Genomic DNA, 27,887 nt, shown 5'->3' on the forward strand with positions numbered 1-27,887 from the left:
AAAAGGCCGAATTTATCCAAGATTTTATACATTTGGTAATTTATTCAGAAACCCTACCTTAACTAAACTTTACATTGTGAGGGCGAGGAGAAAAACACACTATTTTAATTCAGAAATCCCTTTCCCGGAATTACAGTTTTATAATAATTGACTAAAAGACAAACAAGAATGTTAAAAGCATTTATAATACCAAATGCAGCCGTATTAGATTGTCTTTGACCAACTGCTATTTTGTAAAATGTAAGGAATGATTTTTAGTTTTTAAAACACAAAGCAGTGGACCACATTCCTGAAACAGTACGAGAAGGACATTCTGCAGCCATTTAAATCCCTTTACAGACTCCCGAGTCAATGCCCGAAAAGTAGTACATCAGAAAATTCATGCAAAGATGCCATATGTTAGTTTCACACTTGATGCAACTTTCCCAGTGGAAAATGCACACCCAAGATGCTAAAGCAAGGCCTGATGCTTTGCTTTTGAATGGGAAAGGGCACAAGGGTGTTTTTCTAATGAGAAAAATTGTAAATTTCTAATGGGACATATCAAGGGGCACCAAGGCAATGACCAGGGCTGTGAGGCAACGGCCTCCATGAAGCATCGGGGGAGGCTGTTTCCTGAGAAATGACTTTTTCACTGGAGTCTGCACGGATTAATATATGATAGGGCCCAATAAAGTTCCCTGGAAATCTCATAAGAAATTTATGAGACTGTATAAGGGGGCTTGTAGTATAGAAAGTGGAGGTCACAAAACTAAGAGAGCATGTTTATAAAAGTACTACAGCGTGCACATTGAAGCGTTCACACAGACCCCTTGCATTGGCTGCCATCAATAAGGTTAAACCATGCATGCATGTACGCGCCGCGCACACCTCTCAATCAGGTCTTCATTAACCTCACTGAGGGCGCTGTTTGGTCTCGTGGCGTTATATGCAAGGGTTCTATTGAAACCTAACATGAAAAACACTCTTCTTAGTCCTTCACATAGAGAAACTTGACATGTGCTTAACTGCGTTCACAGTTTTTTTTATCATTAATTCTTGCCTTGTAAAATAAATTCCGGTCAAGTAAACATTTTACAAAAGAAACCAGGCAGTCTTGTGGGTTAACCCCCTAAATTTGAGTACGGGTGGTGGGGGAGAGGGGGTCTTCAGAAAACCATAATTAAACACTTTTACATTTCAATCTTTGGCTGTTGAAAGATCTTCTAAGCTACGACTTAAAAACCATGATATGTGCTTTTTTTTTTCATGAATTAGGCCCAAAATGTGATGTGAGAGTTGCACTCTCTGTTAGCCAATGTGCTCTTATCCTACAGTGGGCAGCCACAATAATGGGTACACATTGATTTTGTGTTGATTTTACGAACAGTATGAAAACCACTCATGTAGCAGTTATCACATTGTTATTCATATATCAATCAACGATCGCTGTGTCAATGATGAACAAAAAGTGATTGAGTTTTTTCGAATACAAGATCTGCATAGAGTTACTCAGTATTTATCTGTTGCTCATTCAGTGTCTTTGTAACAGAAAGTGTACCATGATTGTGGCTGTACACTACAGGTAACAATTTATATGGTTTATCTAAAAGTTCAAGGAGTTTCTTGCGAGACTGTATCTTACCAATAAAAATCTCAGTCCGACCTCTTGCCGTGGCAACCAACCTTCATAATGTGACCAGCCTCAAATTCATTATGTACTTGTATGAAATGTACAGCAATCTCTCAATGTTTAAGGTTCAAGGCGGTCACCTCCATAATGTAGCCAACATGTCGACAAAACCTTGGCTGTGAATTCTATTGTACGCACGTGTTAAAAATTGATAGCTCCGATGTCGCCACCAGTTAGCCATTTTTGTTGTGGCTTAATTGTATAGGTACTAATCGGAGCTGGTTGGTTGTCATTTGACCAAGCCGTGCTTCTTGGCCTCGACTTCGTAGATGAGCAACCGCCACATCTTGACAACGAAAACTTCTGCTTCTTCGTCAAGAACCTATGATAGAAAAAGTACAAATTTAAAGATTATGTCTTGGAAATATGTTTATCCCAAGTCTTGTATTTCTTGTAGTGCCCAAGTTGTTGACGGCAAATCCGACTACTTCTCAAATGACGTTTGAAAAAGTCCCAGGGATCTTATATCAAAGTTGACTGTATTTAAACTTTACAAGCTGACAAGCTGTAGATTTTGTAGAAAAAAATTTTTACAAATGAAAGAAGTTCACAATAACGAGAATAGTACCAAACTCTTTGAGTCAAATTTATAATTTATCAGTCATGCTGTGAATCATGTGACCTTGAAATCCACAGCTTTCTTTACATTAAATAAACCTTTACAAACAAAAAATCCTTGTGTTCTCAGAAAGGATAAGTTAATAATCAAGGCGAATCAGCCGAAAGATGGTGTTGTTTATCTAATCATCACAGAACACAAGGTTTTTGGGCATTTGCATTTAGTCACCCCAGTCTGGCAAGGCATGGTATTTGGTTCTTGGAAATTAGAAAAACAGACCAAAGTAGGAATAATATCATGCCTGTCATTGTCACCATGATATTTCAAAAGCTATACAAACAAGCTCCAAAAAGTTCCCCAAAATAACATTGTGAGTGGAAACAGAATTTTTGTTTTAAAACAATCAATGTAAAGTAGTTAATAGTCCAACATAAAAAAAAATACAAAAGCTTTTTTTTTTTTTCTTTTTTTTTTAACGCTTTGTATAAAAGATAAGTGCTGGATCACAATTTTTGCATATTTTTAACGTAAATTATTCTCTACATTTTTATATTGTTGTATAGACATATGGCCTGTCGGCGTATATATGTTTGTTATTCTTAATTCAGTGTGCGTGTATCTTATGCTATTTTTGTATCTGCCTGTTGTTTCATTTTCACATTTGGTGTGTTTTTTAAAACTTGTGTGAGCAATGCAATTTCCTCTTTTGAAGATCATTAAACTTTTCTTATGTCTTCTTCTTATGTCTAAGGCACTACCGTCGATTTTCACCAAACTCTTCCTACATTAGGATTAATCTTAGGAGTTAGGACGAGTTGAGTTCCGTCTCCAAAGACGTAAGGACGCATTGAACCCATCCTAAATAAGGACAAGTTACTCGTCCTAACTCTAAGGACAAGTTACCTGTCCTTACTCGAGATAGGATTAGTCCTAGCATTTCGTGAAAACCAACTGCTGGACACTTTTGGTTATTACTCAAAATAAATTTTAGCATTAAAGCTTACTTGGTAAACGGCTCCCTATGAAATACCAATGTTTTTGCGAAAGAGGTGATTTCTCACTCAAGTAATAAAAGACTTCAGCTGAAGCCTTTTGACTAATGTGTCTTTTAACAAAGTAATGCCACAAGGGTGTTTTTTCTTTCATTATTCTCTTGCAACTTCGATGACCAATTGAATCAATATTTTCACAGGTTTGTTATATTATGCATACGTTGGGATACACCAAGTGAGAATACTGGTCTTTGACAACTACCAAAGGTGTCAAGTGCCTGTAACATAATAATCTGAAGGTACTGACCATAGTGATGTCACTTAAGATGCTCTCTGCTGAGCTGTGAGCCAGGAGCTTGGAGCAGATGAATTCCGTCAGTGTCGCCTCCTCCTCACCGATGTACTCTACTATCTTCTTATTAATCCAAGGCTTGATTCGTCTCTCCATTAATGACTGCAGGGAGTAAAACATATATGTTTTTTGGTTTTACCCATACACTGATGCGTTTAAAAGCACTGTCTCCTCAGGGTACGCACTAACTTTCAAACTGTCAAACTGTGTCAGAATGCACTACCTTCCCAACTTTTGATGAAGCTTCTGACTTGGGCTTAGAGAACAGGATCACTCGGCTTTTTAGGGGTTCCAACTATCCAGAAATTTGCACATGAAAGATATCATTATTGCAACCCCCCCCCCCCCCACCAAAAAAACAAAACACTGACATTATATTTGCAAAAACGGTATCAAATAATGCATATTGCATGAAAACGATAAGTCAACCAATAGTTTCTTGTAGCTTTAGCTAGGGTGGTCGGGCTGGCAAAGTGGTATCTTTCTTCACCTTCCACCTCTAGGAACCCGTTTCAAACTCGGATTTGGTTTTCAGTCTTTAACCAACTGCACAGGTTTTCCTGGAAAATACTTCGCCCCTCCCACATCTAAAACTAAAACTTCCTTCATTGTCTTCTCTCAATTGGGCTAAGCTAGAACGTCACTTTTCTGAGGGCCCTTGGCTTCACAACCTAAACAAATGAATTGAAAAGAGGACTTCCTGAAGAATCCTCGAAACCCACCTCATCAACGACCGGCCAGTCCACTTTATATCTGAAAAGCTCCTCCTTCGCCGTTGGAATCTTCTCAATCAGATTCTTGATGGTCTTCCTCTTCTCCTCGGCGGCCGAGGCGATGGCCTGAGACTGACCGACTGCCTTCATCTCTTCCTCCGAGTAGTCGATAGGGACGAGTTTCCGTCTCTTCTTGTCGAGGTCTGTCGGGTCCTCGTCCTGGTTGAAGGCTTCGACGATACTCAGCTTTTTGCGTTTAGCGGCGGCGGAGAGCTGCGGGTCGTTGGCCCCCACTGAAACAAAGTCAAGTCAACAGTAATGTTTCATCCACGTATAATTGATAATGCTGAAGCTACAGATAGCCACGACAAAAAATTACTTGGGTTGATAATCTTATCTCTTCGAACAGTGGCCTTAGTTCTATTACAATTGAGCAAAGCTTGGCCAAGTTTCATGGCTCTACCTATTGTTAACAAATAATCGGCGCTGACATAAGCAGGAAATTACGTGCTTACGCAGCATATTTCACAAGTTAGCAGGAAACTTTTGCATGTGTGTGTGCCTACTTTATGTTACTAGGCATTCTTGGCTTGCACAGCTAGCACAAAAATTTGGTGTTTGCAAAGTAAGCGGAGAATGGTGATTGTAAGCACATAATTTGGCCCAGGTTGCTTCAGCAGTTTACCACTCTCATTTGGCTATGGCTCTACTCTCTACACACCAATAGTAGGAGGGTTAATCCAGAGGGTTTCAAAGAGTTGACACTGACCTAGCTTGAGACCGCCGAAGCTAATCCTGGGCTTGTGTTGCTCCTTCTGAGACTCCCCTTCTTCTGCAGAGTTCATTGATAGAGGTTCAGGGCTACCATCTGAAGATGACTCTGGGGTGCGGGGACCTTGTCTGATTGCTGCTGCTTGCTGCACCTGTAGATTAAGAAAAAAAAACATGGTTCACCCTTAACTCTTTCACGTACAGACTGGTAGCTTGAGACCGGTATAAATCTCAGGACTCAAAATAACCCACATCACCCGGAGCAATCGCTGTAGTGCACTGTGCTTTTGCTGAAGTGCCCTTCGCAAGGTTCCGAAACAATCTTACATTTTCCCCATAGAAGTGCCCCTTACTATAGCGAAGATCAAGGCTTTAAATCCCTTCAAAAGAATAGTTGTAAAACAAAAAATAAAGATCACAGAGTTTCTTAGAACAGGAAAGAAGTCTCAATTGTGGATGCTATTAAGACTGTTTTTTTTGGGGGGGGGGGGGATTGCCGTTTAGAAAAACTTGAAACAAATTTGAAATTATGTGTCCATATGATCAATTTCTTACTGAAATAAATGCTGCATGAAAGGGTTACAAAACAAGCCTGGCAGACCTTTGCTAGTACAACCTGATACGGGCTAGTAAATAGCAAATCTCAACATGCCCTTTAAGCTAGTAAAATACAGTGCGAATGTAATGTACCCAGCTTGGTACATCATTCATGTTCCCCATAGCCATGTACATTCTTTGAATCAAATCACATGATTGGTCTCAGCCAATACAAAATCCCAATCTATTACCATGGTATTGACTACAGTGTGTGTACTAATTACTGCAGACACTTACAATGGGTTCTTGGTGAGCTTCTTCCGCACCATCCAATGGCTTCATCGTCGGCTCTAGTTTGGGTTTATCCTCCTTGATTGGAATCAGTGCCAGCTGGGGTAACCTGTGCTTCTCTCTCTCTTGCTCAAGCTAATCAAAACAAAAAACAAAATTGAACAGATGGAAATTTGTATAAATTTGGATAACCCAAATACTCCGATGTGTGAAGAGCACTGTACACTCAGTGCTTTCCCGGGCTCTGTGAAAAAATCACAGGCATACTCTGGTGGGATTCGAACCCACCACCTTTGAGGACAGATGAAAAATGGGCTCAGCTTTCAATTCAATTCAATCCACATTTATTTCCATATTGATGAACAACAATAAACAATAAAACAAATTAAGTACAATAATTTAAGTCAAAGACAGTCAAGAACTGGAAAAATAAAATATAAACATGAAATGAAAATAACGTTATGTAATGGATACAGTGCAAACCAATATGGGGGCATTTACAGAAGCCAGAAAAGCATGTTTTGAAATGTTAGGCCTTTTTGTATTGTTAGACAATTCAAAATGAAAGAAACTACAGCAAAGTATTCTACTTCACTTTAACTTAAGGACACACAAGGATGTCTTTTCACATCTCGTCCAATTCATTACCTTTTCCATTTCTTCTTCCACATTGTCGTGTCCCTCCTCCAGAAGTTTACGTTTGATTTCTTCCAATTCCTCTCGTTCCCGTCTCCGGTCTCGATTGTCGCCATCGATCTCCTTTTCCCTCTCTTTGCGCCTTCTCTCTAAGGCACTCCCCCTGAAAGTACAAAAAATGTAGGAATAAGATGTGATGACTGAGTCTTACAAGCGATGAGGCGTTAAAGTGAAAGGGGAAGTGATGCGCTTATGTGAGACATGAAGAGTGAGTTGGCAGCTATGCTAGACCCGAAACACCCAATGTGTTACAATGGGAGACTTTTTGAAAGCTCTGCCACTAGAGGGCAGCAGACCTACCAGGTAAGGGTGCACAACTCCTACAGCAAACAATGGTAAATGCTAAAAATTCAAAAATACTCAACAAATATTTAGAAGTCTCTCACCCTCTTGAAAATTAAATCAGATACATTGTCATACAACTAAACTTCAGATTTCTTCTCAATTTTTGGTAGGTCAGCATTTTTGAATTTTTGCTAATTACCCTAAAAGAAACACTCCCAAAAACTCATGCACACCGCTTGTTATCCTTGGGGAACTCGTGTCCAGTATGTCCTGTTCCAGAACAGTTTGGTTTATGCTGGCATTGTGTTATGAAAAACAAAATACAGTTTGGCTAAATCTAAATACAAAATCAAAAACACGCAAAACACAAGGTATTTGCTGTCAGTGACCGTCACTCATGCTTCTCCTATTCCTAAGTTGTTGACATTACCTGGTGAAGAGCGCCCTCTCTTGGTGATTGGCAGATAGTCTAAAGTTTCCCATTCAAAGTGTTTACAGACTCTGTGAATCACAAGTTACAATTACAAGTCGCAGCAGAGGTTCCCTCGATCTCAAACTCACGCAGAACGTAAGTGCTGTTTTAGGATACAACAATTTTGCACTGACACAGCAATATTGATTAGTATTAAAGCCATTGGACCCTTTCGGTAAACAGTATTGTCCAAGGCCCACACTTTGTGTATCACAACTTCTGTATCAAATAACAAACCTGTGAAAATTAAGGCTCAATCGGTCATCGGAGTCGGGAGAAAATAACGGGAAAACCCACCCTTGTATCCGTGCGTTTCGCTGTGTCATGACATGTGTTTAAATTAAATCCGTAATTCTCGCTATCGAGAACTGATATTGTTTTACTGTTTTCTCAAAAAGTAAAGCATTTCATGGAATAATATTTCAAGAGAAGTCTTTCACCATTACCTTCTGTAAACCCTGTAAGTTATTTGTAAACCTGTGAACTTTTTTTTTTTTTTTTCTGTACCGAAAGGGTCCAATGGCTGTAAGTGAAGAAGAATCAATTTCTGACTTACATATAGTATTTGGGGTCATCTCTCTCATCATCATAGTCCTCAAGAAATTCTCGCAACCTCTTGGCTTCCCTCTCCATCTCGGACCTTTCCATGTCCTGTTTCTCTCGCAGCTTCTCGTACTCCCGGCTGCGTTTGCGTTCACGCGCTTCGCGTGCTTTCAGTCTCTGGTGAGGTTTTAACAGGAGATGTAACCAACAGTTAAAATACCAAGAAATAAAACCACAGGGGAAGTGACTGGGTAAATTTCAAATGGATTATAAAGGATTGGTAGAGCCAAAAAAAATGCTCGTAGACAGTGTTTTGTGGGATTAACCATGTACATGAAACACCACCAAGGCCAAAACATGGGACAACGGAAGCCATGGCCCCCATGTAATTCCAGGCCTGATCCCCCATTGATCAAAGATTTCTTAACTGACCTTCTGATAGGCTTCTTCCTTCTCTCGAAGCTTCCTCTCCAGCTTTCTTCTCTCGAACTCCTCCTCTTCATCGAACCTGTCCCTGTCGTGTTCCCGGTCGCGGTCACTCCGGTCGCGGTCTCCCCGACTCTCTCGTTCGCGGGATCGACCTCTGTCGCGCTCCCTCTCGCGCTCCTTTTCCCGGTCTCTCTCCTTTTCGCGTTCCCTATCTCGTTCTTGTCTCCTGGATAATAAAATGGGGAATAATAATAATGATCATCATCATAATAACTTGTTCTCATATAGCATACTTTACAATAACCGTATCAGCAGGGCTCGGATTTGACACTGGACCACAGGCCCAAGGCCAGTAAGTTAGGTGTCGGGCCAGTAAACTCATGACTGGACAAATCCAGCAGTCTTGTGTTTTTCAGTTGAATAATCAAACCTCAATGTGTAGTATCTTAAACAAAATCAAATTATGTTCAAATGTCAAATGTTGACCTTTGATTATGACAAACACCTTTCAATTCTATTGAGTAATTCAGTATGTACCCCATGCACACGAGTACCCATACAAAAATGAGATAAAAAATCTTATACCATGTCATATTGTCATATAGAAAACATTTGAGCAACAAGCCCTTTGGTCTTGTGGATTTTTTACCCAAATTCGAGCCCTGAATTCACTGCGCCTTACATTACAGTGCTCTGGTCATTGGGTCAATAACACCCCTTTAATCTTTCTCAGCTCCCTGGGAGTATACAGCCCCGAGCTGCCGTGGTGCTCCGAAGGCTTTATCTACACAATATCAACCTCTACCATCGGAGGTACCCATTTATATCCCTCGGTGAAGAGAAGCAATTATTAAAGCATCTTGCTCAAGGACACACGTCTCATGACCGGGATTCGTACTCACACTCTAAACCACCAGAACTTGAAACAGGCCAAACCTCAAAAATGTTTTCTTCACAACTCACCGATCCCTATCTCGTTTCTCCTCCCTCTCCTTCTCCTTGAGGGCGTCCCTCCTGTCGCGATCCCGTCGCTCTCGTTCCCGTTCCCGCTCCTTGTCGCGCTCTCTCTCCCTCTCCTTATCACGTTCCCTGGACTTATCGCGGGACTTGTCGCGGACCCTGTCTTTGTCCTTATCGCGTCTGGACTCACGGTCTTTCTGACGCTGCTCCTTTGCCAGTCGCTCTTTCTCTCTGTCTTCAGCAGCCTGGAGAAACACACAAGAAACAAGAAAAGGTTGTCCATGGATTAGGTCTTGTTTGAGTTTTCACTTAAATTAGTTCCATAGTTTTACTTCTTTCAAAAAAAATGTTTTAAAGTATAAAAGTACACTAATACAGAAGTTTCATTAAATGATTCAATAATAGAAAAAGAGATTCAAATTTAGGTTTTGAGACTTAGAACACATATTTTGCCACGCAACGGAAAGCCCATTCTGGCCAAGTGGAAATTAATACAAAAAGTCAAATGATAATTTGAATATGTTCAAAATTGGTTTCTGAGCCGGGCATAAAATTGTTGGAAGAACACTTCCTTGAATGACACATCATACTCAAAATGGGATTTAAGTCCACAAAAATAAAATTGTCTGATACTAAATATGGTTTCACACAAAACCATGCAAAAACTTCAACAATAGACCCCTCCGTTTACAGCACTCGGTGTGCTCTGTGAATAGGACTACAAAAACGGGAGAATAACTTGTGGATTTTTGTCTTTCATCACCAGATTCTTGTGCTCAGAACTCTGTGTATACACAGGCATACAACTGCACATTATTGAAAAAGAGTACAGAGTTGAACCAAGGAGATCTGGGCTCAATTTCATGGAGCTGCTTCAGCAGAAAACATTGCTCAAACGATTTCTGCTAAGAAACAATCAGCAGAATACCAGTTACAAACCGTGACATTTGTTGGATCCTTCATAAAAACGAACAGGGGAAAAAAAAAGAAATGTAGTATATAATGCAATATAAATAATATATATTTATCAGATTTGCTTTTTAAAGTTTCTGTTTTGAGGGTTAGAGTTAAAATGTAACATGTCCCACGGACAGATCACACAGCATGCTGCAAACATAGGGGTCGTTGATACAATGCAAGAAATCAACATGAAATCATTAAACAATCACAAAACTACAGGTATTGTTAAGTCATAATGCCTCACAAGCTTGACTTCCCCTTCTGCGCTGAAAGGCTCGCCGTACCAAACTCTTTGAGAGACAGCTTTTCCTGAGGTCTCTGCCAATTCACAAACCCAGGGTTGCTTGCTCACGTTGTGCACAGGAAAAAACTGCAGCCTAGTCCCAAAGGCTAGCAAAACTGGCAGCCCGTCGATCAGGGCCGATACATCTCAGAAATGTTCAGCTCGGATAATTTGGAGCTACAAAATTGGGTTACCGCAGCCGGTGCTAGTGTCCATCTTCCTCCGTTTCGGAAGGGATTTTGACTGAATCATCAAAACCAACACCATACATCATCAACCAGCAAAGGTCATGTCAGGGGCCATGACCTTTGACATAAACATGGCATCTGAGATGACTCTTTGACTTGATTGATAAATGAATGACGAATGTGTAAATCAACAAAAATAGCTACTACTTTTATGACTGTGGGAAAAATGTTTTTTGTAACTTTTAAAGACAAATTTATTGCAGAGCTGCCAACATTTGCATCTTGCAAGTAGTAAGACTTTGGACAACAATCAGGGAGCTTTTTAGAATTACATTCATAACATTCAACATTCCACAGAGAAATAGTTTCCATAATCAGGGAGACTTTCCAAATATGTTCATCAGAACAGGGAAAGATTTGTTTACTTTCAGCAGAGTTGGCAGCTCTTGTTAGTGTGAAATTAATTTATAAATGAGACTGTTTTCTGGCAGAAAATGTAGAGCTTCTTTAACTACAAACGATGCCAACATTATTTCACAACTTGACAAAGGGCATCAGTTCTAGAAAAACACAGGTTAAGGCATGGCCTCAAGGGGCCCTGTTAAATGATAGTCTGAAAGCTCACAAAGCAATGGCTTTAAAATTAACAAGTTAGCTCAAATATAAAGAACTCTACATTTCTTGAATTCACTTACATTTTATACAGTTGAAATCAGTCACATTTTTACTTGCATTATTATCAGATAATTTCAGAAGACCAACAGAAGACCACAGTTTAAAAAAAAAAACAATATAGATTAAACAATTAAAATCTCTATATTAGTGTGTGAAAAAAAAAACATAATCAAGTTATCAACCACATGGGAACATGATTCTTAAAGCCATTGGACCCTTTCGGTACAGAAAAAAAAAAAAAAGTTCACAGATTTACAAATAATTTACAGGGTTTACAGAAGGTAATGGTGAAAGACTTCTCTTGAAATATTAGTCCATGAAATGCTTTACTTTTTGAGAAAACGGTAAAACAATATAAATTCTCGTTAACAAGAATTACGGATTTGTAAACATATGTCATGACACGGCGAAACGCGCGAAAACAGGTCGGAGTGGGTTTTCCTGTTATTTTCTCCCGACTCCGATGTGCGATTGAGCCTAAATTTCCACAGGATTGTTATTTTATATATAAGTTGTGATACACGAAGTGTGGGACTTGGACAATACTGTTTACCGAAAGTGTATAATGGCTTTAAAAAATGACCTAGGGTTGAAAGAAGACAAATTGACTAGACTGGTATTTGAACCAACGACCTCCGGTTTAATATGCCTGCGCTATACCAACTGAGCTATCATATCTAGCCCTACGTTGGTGGTCTCCCTATAGACGATGTGACCTATGTTTACATTCAAACCGCCCTCTGTTGACAAAACACTGTATACGTCATGTTTCGCCGGGCAAAAAGACACGTAGTCATGGTAAGATTGCATACACTTTCTAGCTGGCTGCCAAAACACAAAGGTTTTGCCCGGCGGTATGTGCGCGAATCATGTTATGGTTTTCGTAAGACGTCAGAGGTCACATCGTCTATAAAAATACATGTAAAATGCTTCTTGAATTGTTAAAGCAAAGGGATCTGTGGTAAAGGCCTATAGGACAAACTCATTCAAAAGAGACTGAGGACACAAACTCACCAATCACAAGACAACTTTTTATCCTTGCTGAAATTTATGGTATATCTTGAAACGATTTCCTCTGTAATAAGTAGGTTTTTGTTTTGTTCTTTAAAGCAAACAAGACCTTAGGACTCATGGCCTAATATGGCACGGTCGATCCGTCATTGGTCGATCTATGACGAGTCCTTGTTAACGCGGCTGAAAATAATAAATCTTGTTTGTTAACGCTTACAGCTACAAAAGAATTAATGGTTTACGTACCTCATTGACCGTCAAGATGCTCTGTTCAACAACAAACAAAACAGACAACTACACAAAAAGGCTGCTTCAAGCACATCGGCCTGCAATTTCATCTTTGAAACGGCAAGGCCATTTTTTATTTTACAAACTGCCTTTGAAAAATCCCTCAAGTCTACAGGAAACTTCTGAAGGGGCACCAAGGCTAAGACCAGGGGCAACAAAGGCAATGGCCTCCGCAACAAGTCTTGGTAAAATTGCTGCGCACATGTTTACACAATTTGAGGAGAAACTGTGCACAAGACAATGGATCGAGCCATTAGCACAAAATGCATTTTAAATTTGATTATTGGAACTCAACCCACGAAGAGTTTCAACTATAAAAGTTGCACTGCAGAGACGGGCATGATAGTTGGTCCGCAGGTAAAAAAGTAGGAACATTTTATGAAGTACAAGGGCTCACCTAAATGTATACATGGTGTAGGCTCTAATAAACTTTTCAGGCCTTATTAATAAGTATTTCTCTGAACTTTCCAAGGGCAAAATAACAAACAGATTAGAGTAGGAAAGGATATAAAGCCTGCAGAGACTAAGAACGCATTGAAGCTATATTTAGGTCACAAACACAGACAAATGAAAAATCAGAAGAACTTACTTGGTGGACGAAGACCAACGTCAAGTCTTACAGAGTCCGACACTAGTATTACCAGCAGTGCACTGGCACTGCCTAGTTTTTATTTGTATGCAATACTCACCAGCCCTTGCAGATTGTTCCTACGGAAAATGAACAGCAAAGAACGCCACTCTGCTGTGTATGGCTTCTATGGCGAGGTATTCTAGAGCATTCTATGCACAGTGGGGGTACATTACAATGGGCCGTTAACAATGTGAATGCCACGTGTGGCTCTTGCTACTAGCTAAATGTTGTTGTATATAATTACAAGAAACAAAAAAATCGCTCATCCCAAATGAAATTTGCCAAATGAATTATTATCAAAAGTATTATTCACCAGATGAGGCTTTACTCACAAAATTATTGTTTAAATCTTAATTTAATAGGGAGTGTATTTGGCTAAAGAATTACAGGAAATGTTTCATGTTTGAAATGCCTGGAAGACAGCTTGACAAATAGTAAACATTGCAACAATAGCAGTAACAAGAAAACATTTTTTTACAAACAAAATGAGTTCGCAATCGAATCTTTACCTCACCTGAGACATGATTCAGAATCCTTGCAGTCACATTATGACATTGAGACCCCAAATTAAAAAACAACCATGAACAATTATATTTTCATCACAGACCACAGTTATCTCCTGCCTATATCATGGATAATACCATCTTATACTAGAACCACGATCAAAGATTGCAGGCCTTGTTTTTAACCAATGTAACACGACACAGCCAATCAAAAAAAGAATTATGAGTGTTTAGGATTTAATCCAAATTATTTGTAATGGCAGCTCATTGTTTATGTCTACTATATGCCGGGCACACTTCACACTAGGCTGGCCAAATATGATACATTTCCCATCTAAACCAATGGATCTTGTTACTTTATGGGGGGGGGGGGAAGAAGTCAAATAATTGAATTGAATTTTTTTTGTTTTTCTATTTCGTGTTGGGTAAAAAGAAAATGTGAAATCAACTTTTACCCATATCTACCGACCTACACAAGCATGATATTTGGTCCTTTTAAAAAATACGTGCTAATCCTCTCATCAGAATTGCAGAATGGAGTGGTGATATAAACCTATATTGCACGGCTAATATCACTACCTGCATCTTATGTGTTCTATGTCACACGCCAAGTTTGCTTGAAGATAAATACGTTATCACACACGCGCTCGTGGAAATACGGAAAAACGTAGCGCGTCTGCGTCCCATCTCCAACTCGGCCTTCAGCCTCATTGGATATGGGACGCAGAAGCGCTACATTTTTCAGTATTCCACTCCCGCTTGTGTGAAAACTTAAAATACTTTTCCTGCTGTTTAACAACCATTTTGCTTAACTTTCTAAGTGCAAGAAAATCAGAAATCAGACTCTAAGTAGAAAACATATCATAACTGCATACATGACGTACGGGAAAACTGGCATGTGAACAATGAGTTAGTGTCTTTCTTTAAACTGATTTGAGATAGGAAACATCGCATTATAGAAAATGAGATATTCTTTCCAATGGTATACATTTTGTTGGGGTACAAAAATATGTTTATTTGCAAGGTAATAAATAATTAATAAGTTTTTTTGTAATGCAGCAATACGTGCTACATGGGCTTACGCAGGAACAGCAGGCGTCGAATTTCAGTCTTAAAAGGGCACAGCAATTTTCCTTTGCTAAGGGGCACTTCCAAGAGGAAAATGTAAATTTGTATTGGAACCTTGAAGAGGGCACCACAGCAAAGGCACTGTAATTTTCCTTTGCTAAGGGGCACTTCCAAGAGGAAAATGTAAATTTGTATTGGAACCTTGAAGAGGGCACCACAGCAAAGGCACTGTAATTTTCCTTTGCTAAGGGGCACTTCCAAGAGGAAAATGTAAATTTGTATTGGAACCTTGAAGAGGGCACCACAGCAAAGGCACTGTAATTTTCCTTTGCTAAGGGGCACTTCCAAGAGGAAAATGTAAATTTATATTGGAACCTTGAAGAGGGCACCACAGCAAAGGCACTGTAATTTTCCTTTGCTAAGGGGCACTTCCAAGAGGAAAATGTAAATTTGTATTGGAACCTTGCAGAGGGCACCACAGCAAGGGCACTGTAATTTTCCTTTGCTAAGGGGCACTTCCAAGAGGAAAATGTAAATTTGTATTGGAACCTTGCAGAGGGCACCACAGCAACAGCACAGGACACCACGGCAATTGCTGTGGGGGCCATTGGTAATTTTTAAGGAGTGGGTGTTTTTATTCACAAGGCAGTAAAACATTAATGTTTATGTAATGCAGTAATAAGCACTACATTTTGTGTCCAGTCAGGTAGATATGGGAAAGGAAATGTCAACATTGACTTTATTTTGCACTCAAATGTCTGGTGATAAGTAAAACACCATTTATTTTTTATTTGTTTTTTTAATTGAGGAAGTGGGGCCTCAATGAAAACGCTTAGGATGTCATTATTGAGGTCATTTTTAATTTGCGGAGGTTTTATAAAAATGAATACAAAGACAGTCCTGAAAACATTTAAAAACATTAACAGTATAATTTTTTCTTCCTTTTTCAACACCATAGAATCAAATAGATCATTTAAAAGGGGGTTTCTATTTTAAAATTGGGAGGGAAAAAAGAAGGGAAAAAAATAGAGTTCAGTACAAATGTTTATAAAATTGACAGGGTTCATTGTTTTTGAGAGGAGGAAAAGAGAGTGGGAAGATGAACCTACCTTGTAAGTATCTCTGAAGCGATCGATCTCACGGCTGATGATGTGACGTTTGTCTTCCTCAATGTTATTCAGATCCTGAATATTCTCCTACAAAGCAAGGGGGAAAAGGGGACAACAAATTCAAGAATTAGTACAAATGGAACACATAGACCAGACCGAGAGAATGCAGTGGGGGTTAAAGGCAGTGGACACTATTGGTAATTACTCAAAATAATTATTAGCATAAAACCTTTCTTGGTGACAAGTAATGGGGAGAGGTTGGTGGTATAAAACATTGTGAGAAACGGCTCCCTCTGAAGTGCCATAGTTTTCGAGAAAGAAGTAATTTTCCACACATTTGATTTCGTGACCTCAAGTTTAGAACTTGAGGTCTCGAAATCAACCATCTAAACGCACACAACTTCGTGTGACAAGGGTGTTTTCTTCTTTCATTATTATCTCGCAACTTTGATGACCGATTGAGCTCAAATTTTCACAGGTTTGTTATTTTATGCATATGTTGAGATACACCAACTGTGAAGGCTAGTCTTTGACAATTACCAATAGTGTCCACTGCCTTTAAGGCCGGGCAGTCTAACGCTTCACACTCAATTTCATAGAGCTGCATCAGCAGAAAATATTGCATAAAGAAATGAGCAGGATACAAGTCAGCCAGTCACAAAGTGTATATGTGACATGGTAGTTTGTCCTTATTCTGGTAAGCAACATTTTATTGTGCTTAGATTTTAGCTCCTTTTTTGCAATACCATGTCACATGCACCATTGCTGCATCGGAATCCTGCTGGATCTTGATCAGCACAAAATTTGTAAGCAAATTTGTCTGCCTCTTGATGTAGAGCCCAGTTTCATAGAGCTGCCTTTAAGCACAAAAAGTAGCTGAGCATAACAAATTCAAGCTTACCAGAATTAAGTTACCAGCTGAACCACAATGTCACATATACGATTTGTGACTTATACTTTGCTCTTTTCTGCTTAGTTGAGAACTGTTGAGCAACATTTTCTGTTCAAGCAGCTTTATGAAATTGTGGCCAGATCTCCAATTTTATTACCGTACCTTCTTACTAGTCTTCTTGGGTTCCTTTGAGTCCCTTTGATCGGTGTCTCTTCGCGACTGCTGCTGCTGTGACTGGGACGATTCATCTAAAACAACGAACAGATTTTACTCAATTATTAATAGTCTCAGTGGTACCAACAAATACTACTCCAAATGAAACACTGGACCTTAGACATGTCATATTACATGTGTTAGCACAGAGCCAATAACCCCACAACCAAACAACGTTGATGTTGATGATAAGTACACCAGGGGTGAGAGTCACTACTGACAAAAAAGTCTGAATCTGGGATCAACATTTACACTTAAAGCGGTGGACACTATTGGTAATTGTCAAAGACTGGCCTTCACAGTTGGTGTATCTCAACATATGCATAAAATAACAAACCTGTGAAAATTTGAGCTCAATCGGTCGTCGAAGTTGCGAGATAATAATGAAAGAAAAAACACCCTTGTCACACGAAGTTGTGCGCTTTCAGATGCTTGATTTCGAGACCCCAAATTCTAAATCTGAGGTCTTGAAATCAAATTCGTGGAAAAATACTTCATTCTCGAAAACTTCATTACTTTAGAGGGAGCCGTTCCTCACAATTGTTTTATACTATCAACCTCTCCCCATTACTCGTTACCAAGAAAAGTTTTATGCTAATAATTATTTTGAGTAATAACCAATAGTGTCCACTGCCTTTAAAAAACACAAATTTAAGAGTTAAGGGAGATCATAATTTATGGGACATGATCTTTGACCAACAAAAGATCAATGTTAAATTTTGTTGGGTTTTCTCACAACTGTTATAAAAAGAATGTTGTACTCTGAGGGTTTTTAAAGCATACCTTGTGGCTTGGTGAGTGCATGTTTGTAGTCAATGATGAGTCGATCAACTTGACCTTTGACATTGGAGTCTTCACCTTGGGTCTCGTCATCAAGATCCTCAGAGCTCTTCATAAAAGAAGAAAGAAAAAATAAAATCCAATAACTTCAAATGGAACAATACATTCGTACCTACAGTGTAGTACCAAGTTTGGCTCTTAAAGGTGCCTGAGTTTTGTGCGGAAAAGGCCACTACCATGGTGTTAAAGCTGAGGCAATGATAAACAGTCAATTATAATACTAAAAACAAATATAATACCGCCTCTTAAATAGCGCAATTCCAAAAGAATAATCATTGCGCTTCAAACATTATTACACCATAGGACATTTTGAGGTATAGTGGACACTTGGTTTGGGTAAATTTGTCTGTATACACCATAGAAATAGAACCCGGAGAACGCTGAGCTCGGCCACCCTCTGTGTCGTCTGTGGACGAAGCGTATCGATACCGCTCAACATGCGCGTATGGCAAAATGATCATCGCGTGAGACGCGCGTATGGCAAAATGGCAAGATGTCAGCGCACATAGAACGTTCTAGTGTGTTCATTGGTCAATAATGATGTCATTGTATGGCAAAATTGTATGGCAAAATATTTTGCGTAACAAAAATGGCGTATGTGTGTCCATAAAAATGGTCTCACAACAAAACCGCACGCACAATGAGACACTCAGCATTCTCCAGGTTCTATTTCTTTTGTATACACCCAAACTAACCAGTGCACTCCTATAGTGTCCACCATACCTCAAAAAGGCTAATGGCCTCCAAAACCAAAATTTAATTCAGATTAAAACAACTTTTCAAGAGTTCCTAAGTTACCTGTCCTTTGTCTGCTAGATACTCGTCCAGTAACACTCGTGTTTTAGCGTCTACTTTTACCTGAGCATGAAAAAAGGGGGGGTGGGAAAAACACATATACAAGTTTATATTCACTTCTCCTTAATAGTTAACTGGTCATCTTGGATCCTTCGAGATGATCTTGATGATTTGTAATCTTTTGGGTTTTTATTTTTTTTCAAAACAGAAAAATCCAAAAGTCAACTGGGTACGACTTGTTCCCCACAGGCATCGAATGGTCCGACATACAACTTTGTGAAGTATCTTTTTTATGTATTTGCTAAACAAAATGGGGAGACTGCACCGCCAACACGGCCTAGGTGCCTCAGTTGGCAGACCATCAGTCATGTGGTCAAGTGGTTATACTAAAGGACTCCCAATCACAAGGTTGTGACTTCACAATGACTACAACATGTGTTGTCGTCTAGTTGCCGAATCACACTTGATTGAGTTGTGCAATTCCTAATCAAAGAATTTAAACCAATGTTTGTACGAGAGAGATTGGCTGTTGCCAGCTTGGTGTTTATATCCCCATTGTGGGAGTTTGCCAGGTCCCCTTGCAGGCCTGTATGCTTCGTTTTTAAAAGGGCACGGGCACCAAGGCATTTTCTTCTTGGTAAAGGGCACCCTATGAGAATACTTGTAAATTTCTACGGGAACATTTCAAGGGCACCGAGGCCAGGGGGCATGGAGGTGAAGTATCGGGCATGCCCTTGCTGGGAAGTAAGTCTAAACAAATAATCAAAGCTACTCACCAGTAATTTCTTGTCTCCTAATTCCAAGTCGTGTAACAGTCTGATGGCTCTAAGGCTAGCCTCAGGTGCTACATACTCACAGAACCCAAAAGCCTGCAGCTTGCCAGACGCACCCTGAACTCTCTTCCAACTTGAAAAGGAGCCGCATTTCTGGGGAAAAAGGGAGAATGTTTAAGACGTTTACTGTTTCTGACAAGTCCATGTTCTTTAATTTGAATTCCTATATTAGTAAGTATAAAATGGATTATGGGTTTTGAATGAGGGTGAATCTGCTTTTGGAAACACCTTGGAAACTAAATATACTAAAACTTAAACTCCTGGGTTTGCCCATTCAAAGCCCCTGCACAAGACTGCCTTTGTTCCCTTGTTTTGACGCTTTTTGTCCTTCCCTTCATAGGAGGCCAGAATTCTGCAGAGCCCAACGGCAGTCACTGATGGGGTTTCCCGCTCCCACGCTAGCAGACTATATAAGTTGTAGATGAAATAATTATGGCCAGCTCTTCTAAAATACACTCGCTACTTTTTGTCCTTCCCTTCATATGGGCCAGAGCTCCCCCACCCAGAATTACCCGCCAGCCACCATGAGATATGACACTGTTTAATTTGATAGAGTGAAGTAATAATAAAAGTTGCTTCTTATAAAGTGCGCATATCCGTCAGTGACGCTCAAGGTGTTTTAACATACAGAAGTTTTCCTGCAAGGTATGTGGGACTACATTTAGATTTTTGATTATTTTTGAGTATTTTTGAGGATATGGGATGGTCTCTCATCAACACAAGGTATTTTTACCCAAAGATTGTAATAAAAGAAAGCTTAGAACTCACCGAAAGCATGGAACGGATGAGAGCATCTGGAGCCCTGTCTGAAATGTTCCCAACAAACACAGTTGTTTTAGGTTTGTCGCCGTTGGCCTCAGGGTCACCCCCAGGTGTCGAATCATCCTGCTGCTGCTGCTGCTGCTGCTGCTGCTGCTGCTGTGGTTGTTGTTGCTGCTGCTGCTGCTGTTGCTGCTGTTGTTTAAGGAAAATTTAGTAATTACAAGATTAAACATTACTCCCGGAGCAATAACATGGGTTATTGGCTCACTTGAAAGATAACAAAAAACTTCAGAAAATGAATTACCACATGGGATTTGAGACATTGCATGGTGAGGTATCAACACATATTTTGGTTCGTGGTAACACCATGTGTGTATCTACTTGCCAGGTTGATTATGCTCTTTTGAGAACTTGCCTTGCTTTTATATTCTACTATTACTATTCTCTTGATGATGAGCAAGCTAGTCGAAACGTTGAGACCAATTAACAACTCATTCCGCGGTGGTGAAGTTTATAACAACAAGTCCCCTTGACCCACTAAAGCTAAAGTAGTAGTTCCAGCCAATTTTCTACCTTCCACCCAGGTAGTAGTTAAAATGCAGGACAGTTCTTTTCAGAACTGAGAAGTCTCCCGAGCTCCAAAAATCTACTCCGCGGTAGTAGAATATAAAGCAAGACAAGTTCTCAAAAGAACATAATCAACCTGGCAAGCAGATACACACATGGTGTTACCACAAAACAAATATTATTGATTATCTAGGATCAGTGAAGAACTTGTTAAAATCGTTCCATGCAGGGGTTACAACCACACAGTAATAAACACATGGAGTTTATGAGTACATTAGCAGACATGAGAATACAGTGCACAAAGAAAGTCAAAGGGAAAGTAAGTTGTTCATCACATCCAAGGAAATTCAGGTGCAGCATCTAATTTCATCACGCCTGCGGCTAATTTCATCAAGCCTGTAAGCAGCTGTTTTCTGCTTATGGAAAAACCCTCAGTTCAGTTTCTATTTTATAAACACTGCTTACTGCGAGCGAAGCAAGAGGCATGCTGGCTTACCAGACACACAAAACAAATATTAAAGCAAGTATTAAAGCAGACGCATGATGCAATGATGCAAGTCTATTGTGAATGCACAAACGCATCGTCAAACCTTCTCTATCGATATGAAAATTCACTTTTGCCTATGATTCATATTTCTTTGCTTTGGTTACAAATTTTGCCTTCTAGTAAAAAGCTTTATAAATGATTGAAAGTGGGCCCATGACACTATTTGATGTTGAAGCAGTGTGCAAAATACCTGCTGGAGCCATAGCCCTAGCGTGTGTCTGGAAAAGACCCGTGGTCAAATCTTTCTTTAGCTGCACTTCTCTGCTTGTCATTTTAGTTTCTGTTTGGCGTGTTAACTGTCCGATCTTGGGACAAGATTGAACGAATTCAATGACCTGGTAAAAATGTTATGCTGAGTTTTTGGGGTTTTTTTTGTTGTCATTTTGAGGGGTTTGGATTTCCCTAAACTCACTGTCATGTCGTTCGGATTGAAGCCTTGGCGTGGGTTGGGTTGCATAAAGCCCTGTGAATGACACATAGCGGAATCACAAACAACCATTCATACAATGTTTAACACAAGGACTTACAGGAGGGTTTTTATCAAAAGGGTTGAATGTGAGGGGAAAGGGAGTTGGGGGTGCAGGGCTCAAAATTAACAGGATTCTTCAATGTATCCCACAGAATTGAGTAACCTGCATCAAGCGTTTTAAAGCATCGGATGCAAACTCTGGTGTTTCTGATCAGTAGAATGTAGGCTTGAGTTCCGGTAAAGGCAATTGTGGCCTTTGCAAGCAGTTTACTATCATGATTGTCCTTCAGGTGGGACATTACGCTGTAGCTTTCGTGTACTATGATTGATATTGCATGTAAAAGAATACAGAACGCTTATTGTTAAAATGTAGGGGTTAACCCCGGTGTGTGGGACTTCCCCAATTGCAAATAGTCTTGGAAATTCGCCCCGCAATAAGAATTAATTCATTTCATTCTAAATGCCAGGTTTTTCACATTCAATTTCTAACTAATTGCTTATATAGGTTTTATCTTTAAAACAATATGATTGCTATTTTTTCACAGCTAGTGTGCTGTCTGTATGCAACTAGGTACTGACAAGATCGAGTTTGGATCAAATTTATTGCGTTGATTTTTAATGTTTTTTTTTTTCAACTAGCCCCTTATACTACCAAAAATCTTGCTGCTAGAGTGTTTTCCGATGGCAAATTGTTTAGCCTGGTGCTAGCAGACTCTTGTCAATTTAGAAACTTGTAGGGCACTTAGATTTTGAAAGTGAGTATCTACAGTCCATGCTTAACAAATAAAGTTGTTTGCAAGGAGAGTAAAAGACCGTTTCATCAACTCTAATGGTTCTAATCTTCCAAAATCTCATAAAACCCCTTGCATATTCAACCATCGCTGAGGTTAAAAAATAGAGATGCAGACAAAGTTATGCGCCACTTTGACCTCAGTGAGGCGGTGTTTTAAACTGTGATGTCTTTTGCATTGGAACAGGCAGGGCATTCTTACAAATTCCAAATATTTGGGGTTCTCAGAGGGTATGGGAGGGTCTCTAGCCAAAACACTTTGGGAGGGGGGTAAAACATAAACATTGATTCAGTTTTCCAGGCCCGGAATTTTTTTATGGGCATAATGCCGTTTTCGTGCAAAGGGTAAATTGGAAAAAAATTAAAATCTATAGCCAACTATTAAAGGGACACCAAGGCCAATGACCAGGGCAACAGAGACTGGCGTCTCTGTTACCTTAGGGTACTTCCCAGTCCACTCTTTAGTTTCACTGTTTGCGGTTGAACTATATTACAAAGAAAATTTGTTATTAAAAAAAAACCACGCATGTAAGAATGGAGCATGCTTGCTGAAGTTAGGTCTACTAAATGAAATGAGAAACACAGGTGCCAGTGGGTGAAGGGGGGAAACACAACTAAACAGCACTTGGTAAGGTTTGCAGTAAATAAGAGCAGCCACCAGCACACAATGATTAGGTCTATTAAATTGTTTTCAACTTTGTGCCTTTGGTCAACTAGCTCTGTTGGCCTGGGCCCAATTTTTCAAAGAGCTGCTTATGTTGTGCTCACTGTTTGATTTCCATTTCATAGTGCTGCTAACAGCAACATGAAAAGGAATGCTAGGCTTCCGGTGCTTACTACACAAAAATGAATGACGTCACAATGCAAGTCCATGGTGAACGCACAAGATGGCTGCCAAATTTTCTTGCCCACCTGTGACATACACTAAATGTGTGTCAAGCTGGGTCTGCCTCTTTTAATCAACAGGGTTCATTTCCTTTCAATTACGTTTGTTATTAAATGTTTATATAACAAATTTGACATTGACGTGGACACTCTAATTCCCATTAATTGTAGACATATCGAATCTGTTAAATTTGTCCATCATCGGGCTCGTTCCAATGCTGCCCATCATTCTCTATTTCACAGATTCCCTAGATTATGGGACGAACTACCGGCCTGCATTAAAGATACAATTATCCAATCCATAGTTTATCCTCCTTCACAAATTCCCTCAGGAATCATTTATTAGTCCCTGGCGAGGAGGTCCCCTTGACCAAAACAGTTTAACTTTCTAGTTGCCTTGCCCATTCAAATACCTTGCTGCTGTTTTTTATTTCTCAAATTTATAGTGCCTTTTGCATAATTAACTAGAATCTCTCTTTAACAATTTTGTATTTTTAATGCCCATTAATGCTTTTATAGTTTTAACTGCTTGTATAGTTCTATATTGGTATACTGTATGCCATGTTTTAATAATGTCCATCTGTAATGTCCCTTTTTGTCTCTTCGTAAATTGTGGCATCAGGAGATTAACTCGATAGTAATTTAGTTTACTTTTTTAAAATCCTTCAGGGGTGCTGCTTTTTTTGTTATTGTATTGTATGTTCTTGTTTTTGTTTTCTTACTGTTCTTATTGTCTGTGCTTGAATTTTTGCCTGTGAAATTAATAAATGAAATTAAATGAAAATGCTTAAGCAAGTTGTTCTGCTACAGTAAGCACACAAAATTTGCTTACCGTTAAGCAGCGCAATGAAATTGGGCCCTGGTCAAACACATAGATGACACTTTGAATGAAGACTGATGACTTTATGGTCACACTTGGGAAAAAGTTATATAAACTTTGACAAGTCCACCATACAACCACTAGCCTAGATGATAGCGTTGCAGGTCATTCAAACTGTTTCAGGAAGCGTCTCACAACGCAGAAAGGTAGGAACTTTCTCATTGGATCGTATAAGTATTCCAGCCTGTCACATGGACTGGACCCAATTCCACTGCTTAAGCAGAGAATTATGCTTAGCACCTTTCTGCTAAGCAAATATAAGCAGGAGACTAGTCACAGCTTTGAACATCAAATGTTGTCACCTACCTGGAATCTGTGTCCTGCCATTGGAGGTCTTTGCATGTTGGGTCTCATGCCCGGATGCATCTGCATCTGTTGGTACAATCAAAGAAAATTGTTTCGAGCGTATGATTAAAACAAAATCCTGACAGTTTGAAAACAGTTTCCTCTTGATGAGGAGATGAAGCAGGGCTCATATTTCAGGCATGCAACTGCCCGTTGAAAAAAAAAAAAGGAAAAATTTCAAGGGCACAACGCAAGTGCGGAGCGAGGTAGCTGAAACGCCACGGGACATGATACCCACAATGGCACCCTAGAAAATGTTCAGGTTTATTATGCTCTTCTTAGGTGCATTGCTAGCATGTACTAGGCTTATTTTACATTATTGTAGTTGTACACTGTTGTTGCCAGGCATATATTAGGCTATAAAAAAAAAATCAGAATAAAAAAAATAAAAAACGTTTGTTTTTTTTTCGTTTTTTTTCTTTCGTTTTTTTCCACGTTTAAAATAAAACAAAAACGCGGAATTCCGCGGAAACGCAGAAGAGTTGCATGCCTACATATTTACGGGTAATAAATCCTTCACGTTTGCAGACTCTCCACTTTGTTTTCAAATAGAAATCTAGACTTTGATCATACTTCTACTTCGGTACTTAGCATAGTCCTTCAGTCAGGATTTAAACGCCAAGGATAGCTGCTTATGTGCGGAGCCAAGTGTTGTACAAGGTGCAAGTAAAAAAGTAGTGCTACACAATGTAGATAGTTGCTCCAACCGTCCACTTAAACAACCCAAAGGATAATAATAGTAACAACATACTCTTATATAGCGCATTTCATATAAGCATTCCTGAGATTCCAGTATTCTGCAAATCATGGTGAACACCTACTGCTATTTTCTCACATGACAACATCAATTCCCAGTGCTTAGTATAAAAACCTTTGTTGCCCTTCCTTTGTCAAGTCAGAATTTCATTATAGTAATGGTATTTTCAAAGGAAAGTGATTCAGACGCTCCAAAAGGTTCTAAAAAATAATACCGCGGGAAGGTAAAAAAAATATTTTCCAAACAATAACCCCGAGTGACCCCGAGTCGTTACAGCATCATAAATCCAGGTGAGACTTACCTTAGAGATTGGGGGCTGTGGCAAGAGGCCCATCTGCATATTCATTGCCATTCCTACAAGAAAAACAAATTATATGTTTCAATTTAACCTACTAACGTGTACATTTAATGAAGCAAAAATGCATACATGTAAGAAACACAAAATAAATTGTCAACATTTTCAGTACAAGAGTACAAGAGCTGACCACAGTTTAGGTAGGCTTTTATAGTGGACTTTTAAAGACACTATTAGTAATTGTCAAAGACAATTCACTTGGTATATCTCAACATATGCACAAAATAACAATTGTATGTGTTTTGAGCTCAATCGGACGTCGAAGTTGCGAGTTAATAATGAAAGCAAAAACACCCTTGTCACATGAAATTGTGTGCTTTCAGTTGCTTGATTTCGAGACCTCAAACTTTAAATCTGAGGTCTCAAAATCAAATTCGTGGAAAATTACTTCTTTCTTGAAAACTACGTTACTTCAGAGAGAGCCGTTTCTCACACAGTTTTACACAAGCAAGCAACATAAAGTAAAACAGATTACAATGAATTAGACTTTTGGGAGTCCTTTGCTTACCAGGCTGCATGCCTCCAAACTGTTGGAATTGATTTTGGTTGACGCCACGGGGCATTCCTGGCCTCGGCATGAAGGGATTGCCTGGTGGTGGGTACGACATACTGACGATGCACTTTCAAGTTTTGTCAATTAAACCTGCAAGAAATCAATTATTTCTATCGACATAAATCAATTTTTCAACTTTATTTTCTTTGTTGCTTTAGCAAAGGTTTTTATGAAAAATGATCACAAACTTCAAAGTTCCCTAAAACTCAATATCAGCAGCTCATTTTTACAAAATTTTTGACAGACTTTTTTAAAAAAACCTCACGCTTATATAAAAAAAAATCATTCGTTGCATGACAATCATTGAAGGTCAATTTCTAATTTCCATGCACAAAAATTGCAACATTTTGTATCAAAATACCAAGTTAAATCTCTGTCCAAGTCTTACAATGAAAAACAGAAACAAATAGTATAGTGACATACACCAAACTCTCAGGTGAAAAATAAACACACATGAGAATACAGATAAATCAACTTTAATTCAAGTGGTAAAAAAAACAATGGCTGCACCTACCTAGATTAAAGTCCACTCTTGCAAAACTCACCAAGCAAGTTGTCCATGAAACACTACCCCCGAGTTTCAAAATGTCCGGCACCAATAAAACGGGAAGCATGTGTCTTTTTAGTTCTTTAATTACATTTTTTGGCATTGTATTGTAAATCATTGTTTACGGAAAGGTTTCTTTACTCACGACACCACTTTTTAATTCGAAATGAAATACTAAACACAAAATAGTATAGTAACACATCTAAACGAGAGTATCCCTTTTTGTTAAATAAGTGAAAATGTGGTAGCGTGATACGGAAAGTTACATGTATATCCAAAGTTCACAAAGGGATAACTTTCCGTATGGCGCCACCACTTTTTCACTCATTTTTACAAAAAGGGATATATCAATCAGGTAAATTAGATACTATATTATTTTATTTCGAATGAAAAAGTGGTGGCGCCATACGGAAACTTTTCCTCACAAAGTACACTGCACAAGACTGTGCCTCTGCCTGCATCATACATTATCAGGCAGCCCATGCATGCTGCACTGTGTGGACGGTGTGTGTGGTTCAATTCAACATTATTGTAACTTTTGCAATCTGTGTGCAGTTGTAAAAACCCGATAATAATAAAGATATAGGACATATTTATTCATAACTTATGAAACTTACCTTGTGTACGGCTACAAAGGTGACATTTTACGTCTCAGCAGTTGGTGAAATTCGTTCCATTTAAACGTTAAAAGACAAGGGAAAGCGTGGGTAGAATGTTCACAGAAATTGCAAAGATGGCGCTGTGTGTAAATTAACGACACTCCAACAGGGCGCCCTCTTGTGGTTATTTGACTTAAAACACACAGTGCAGGAGATTGTCCCCCGGAGATTCGGTAACAATTGTTTTGAATATTTCTAAGAGTGTCCAGT

General features: G+C 39.2%; 1 protein-coding gene across 4 annotated transcripts; it reads right to left on the reverse strand.

The window, feature by feature from the left end:
• On the reverse strand, positions 1–27,790 carry LOC139945429 (RNA-binding protein 25-like). 4 transcript variants are annotated; one of them, XM_071942787.1, is made up of 20 exons: positions 27,636–27,790; positions 26,427–26,561; positions 25,865–25,917; positions 24,768–24,833; positions 21,850–21,900; positions 20,330–20,512; positions 19,505–19,654; positions 18,732–18,791; positions 17,877–17,982; positions 17,043–17,128; positions 15,989–16,075; positions 9,276–9,517; positions 8,316–8,538; positions 7,897–8,060; positions 6,536–6,686; positions 5,894–6,022; positions 5,058–5,211; positions 4,298–4,581; positions 3,531–3,677; positions 1–1,994 (listed from the first exon to the last, which is right to left on the reverse strand). In XM_071942787.1, the coding sequence occupies exons 2-20, from the start codon at positions 26,524–26,526 to the stop codon at positions 1,902–1,904; spliced, it is 2,529 nt and encodes an 842-aa protein (XP_071798888.1). In that variant the 5' UTR covers positions 26,527–26,561; positions 27,636–27,790; the 3' UTR covers positions 1–1,901. The 4 variants fall into 4 exon arrangements, with proteins under 4 accessions (XP_071798888.1, XP_071798881.1, XP_071798904.1 ...); XM_071942780.1 differs by having other exon boundaries at positions 20,330–20,515; XM_071942803.1 differs by lacking the exon at positions 21,850–21,900.
• Between the last annotated feature and the right edge of the window lie 97 nt (positions 27,791–27,887).

This window comes from Asterias amurensis, chromosome 1 (assembly GCF_032118995.1).
Source record: "Asterias amurensis chromosome 1, ASM3211899v1".
Classification (NCBI taxonomy): Eukaryota; Metazoa; Echinodermata; class Asteroidea; order Forcipulatida; family Asteriidae; genus Asterias; species Asterias amurensis.